Raw genomic sequence first — 3,310 nt, 5'->3', positions numbered from 1 at the left:
CACACACACACACACACACACACACAAACCACTGCCATCGAGTTGATTCCAGCTCATAGTAACCCCATGTGTTACAGAGTAGAGTTGCTCCATAGGGTTTTCTTGGCCATAATGTTCACAAAAGCAGATTGCCAGGCCTGTTTTCCACGGCGCCACTGGGTGGGTTCCAACCACTAACCATTAGGTTAGTAGACCGGCAGAAACCATTTGTGCCACCCGAGGACCTTGAACACTGGATTAGGAGTAGAAAATGAAGGCGAATCTCTTAACCTCTCTGAGATTCTGTTTCCACACCAAGAAAATGAAGATAATAATGCCCTTCAGTGGAGTCATAAGAATCAAGATAATATGGCACAAAGAACTAATGGGACACAGGTACCACAGCCTCCACCAGCCTGAGCCCAGAAGAACTAGATGGTTCTCGGCCACCACCATCAACCACTCCGACAAGGATCACAATAGAGGGTCCTGGACAGAGCTGGGAGAAAATGTAGCGCAAAATTCAAATTCACACACACACAAAAAAAACAGATTTACTTGTCTGATAGAGACTGGAAGAATTCCCGAGAATATGGTCCCCAGACACCCTTTTAACTCAGAACTGAAGCTACTCCTGAAGCTCACCCTTCCGCCAAAGATGAGACAGGTCTATAAAACAAACAATAACACACGTGAGGAATGTGCTTCTTAGTTCAATCATGTACACGAGAACAAAAGGGCAGCACCTGCCCAAAAGCAATGACGAGAAGGCGGGAAGGGACAGGAAAACTGGACTATGGAATTGGGGAACTGGGGTGTGGAAGGGGAGAGTGTTGACACATCACATGGATTGCAACCAATGTCACAAAACAATTTGTGTATAAATTGTTGAAAGAGGAACTAATTTGCTGTGTAAAGTTTTACCTAAAGCCCAAATATATATACATATATGTAGATATATATACACACACACATGTATGTATGTACATAGAGAGAGAATTGGAAAAAAGAAAAAATACAGCAAATTTTAAATCCTTCTGTAAACATAAGGTGTTATTATTTTTAATCCTTTCCTCTTCCATGGTTCTCCTTTTAGTCTTCCTATTTAAAAAACAAAACTCTTCCCTTAAACCTACTATCTCTTCAAGCTGCCTAAATTTTCTTTCTTTGTTTTTTAAAGCACTAAAATTTTCAAAAGAGGCCCAGGTGAGGATAGTTGGGGAGTGCGGGTATCACACGGTCTGGGCCCAGCTTGCTGGTCTGGAGGGATTCATAGGCATATGAAACTGGGAAGCATAATTCCAAAACAAGGAAGTGACCCGGGAAGAACCTGTCTTCAGAACTACACAGAGCCATACGAGTCCTCTTTCCACCCCTAGAAGACTGTCCTCAGGCTTTGTTTGTAAGAGGGTGACAACCGTACCTACCTTGCAGGGCTGCTATGAGGGCTAAAATATATAAAGCCTGGCACAGTGGTGAGCACATGGTATTCCCCCACAAACCCAGGTCTATTTAGGAAAATGATTAAGTGCCCTCCTCCTTACCCTCATTCCAACAGCCTGGGAAGCAGTGTCCACCCCAGTCCTTCTTGTACCTCTGGTTGAGTTCAGCGAAACAAACTAACTGAGCAATGCTAGGTGTGTTGGGGACGGGGGAAGAAATATGAATGTGGCACTGTCCTTGCCTCTGTTGGTGGGTGTCGGGGGAGACAGGTACGTTAAACCAATCCCTTTGATCTAATACAGAGAGTGCACTTAAGGGGTGAGCACAGAAGACTGGGCTGACACTAATGAGGCGCATCGATTTCCCTCTCAAGGGGTCAGCCCGGAGGAGATGCCCCCAGAGGTTTGGGAAACACCTAAGCGATGGGGTTGAGATGAGGGGAGAGAATAGGAGACAAGGGATCCTACAAGCTAAGCCAGCCAAGCCAGCCTGGGACAATGCTGGCCTCCCTGGAGGACAGAATTCCCAACTCTGGAAGCTTATACAACAATCTCCTTGTGACCTTGCTCCTTAGTTATTTCTTAGTGTTGCTGTTCTTTAACTGCTTCAAATTATACTATTTTTATCCAAATAATGCACGTCTTCTGTGTTTGTTTGCCAGCCATGCCCCCCTCTCCTAGAGGAACCCTTATTATAAGCTCTGCCATGCCAATCTTCTTCCACATGTTGCTGTAAAAAAATTAGCATAGCTAGTTTATGAAAATACCTGGAGGGGAGAGGGCAAGGCCAGCAAACAAATGGAGAAGGTATGCGTTATTTGCTTAAAAATATGGTACCCGAATGGTAAATATGTTTTTTGAAAAAATTTCTGACTTTCTAACTTGTGTTAGTTAAAATGAGTGGGGCAGGAATTTCCTCATAACCAAGGAGAGGGGGTTGGGGCAATCAGGGTGCCCACTCCTAGGCCAGATGAGAGGATGCTCGGACCTGAGTCAGGGCTGGGGGCAGCTGGGACAGGTGAAGAGTAGAGACCCAGAGTGGAACAACTGAAGACTAACCCTTCCGCCCACCCAGGCATTCTCTTCTCGGAAGGAAGGCAATTTCTGGCCAACTCACCACGCCAATGGAGAAATAGTTGTTCATGATGTTGTATGGGACCTGGTCCCCGTTCTCCACCTCCTCTCTGGGGATGACTTCCAGATGCCAGCGGTCCAGCATGACCAAGGGGCTCTGCTCGATGTCCTTCAGAATTTTTGTCAAGCTGCCCCCCTCGTATCCTGTGGAGCACAGCATTGCATTTGCCACCAGAGCAGAGAGGCTAAGTTGTTGATGCACAGGAAGCTGTCAGGGTAGGGAACCCCATGGGCATCTGTAACTGGGAAACTCCCCAGTGTGTCTTTGTACTGCAGATACTTACATTCCCTGAGCCAAGGAGAAGGGGAAGGCAATAGGAGTTAGTTAGAAAGAGGCTGGGCGATTTGGAAGCAGGAGGAGCAGGGGGCACTGGATAAAAGTGGCAGGGCTGTGTAGCTGAGCCCTAGAGAATTGTGATGGCCCGGATGGTTAGGAAGCTGTTCATGGGCGAGCAACAGATCTGTTCCAGGACCATGTCATGTAACAGATGGGCAGTGTGGTAGACAGAATTTTAAGATGGCTCCCATGTTTCCTGCCCTGTGGCATACACATCTATAATCCCCAGGACTTGTGAATAAGATGAGATAGTCACTTGTGATTAGGTTATGTTATATGTCATAGTTGACTTTAAGAAAGGAAGATCATTTGGGACAGGGTGGGGAACGACTTAATCAGGTGAGCACTTAAAAGGGACTGGGCTCTTCCTTAAGAAAGAGATTCAAAGCCTGAGAGGGATTTGATGTGAGGGAGATTG

The 3,310-nt window shown here is 46.3% G+C and overlaps 1 protein-coding gene across 1 annotated transcript in view; it reads right to left on the bottom strand.

Moving 5' to 3' along the window:
* LOC111821602 (diacylglycerol kinase gamma-like) overlaps positions 1-3,310 on the bottom strand; it is a 42,365-nt gene that overhangs the window by 38,535 nt on the left and 520 nt on the right. The window contains exon 2 of the mRNA XM_023736791.1: positions 2,539-2,699. Within this exon, the coding sequence (XP_023592559.1) occupies positions 2,539-2,640 (102 nt within the window). The 5' untranslated portion in view covers positions 2,641-2,699. The remainder of the gene's footprint in view (positions 1-2,538; positions 2,700-3,310) is intronic.

Source organism: Trichechus manatus, unplaced genomic scaffold (assembly GCF_000243295.1).
Source record: "Trichechus manatus latirostris isolate Lorelei unplaced genomic scaffold, TriManLat1.0 scaffold00092, whole genome shotgun sequence".
NCBI classification, from domain to species: domain Eukaryota; kingdom Metazoa; phylum Chordata; class Mammalia; order Sirenia; family Trichechidae; genus Trichechus; species Trichechus manatus.
This window is presented reverse-complemented; position numbering and strand designations above follow the sequence as displayed.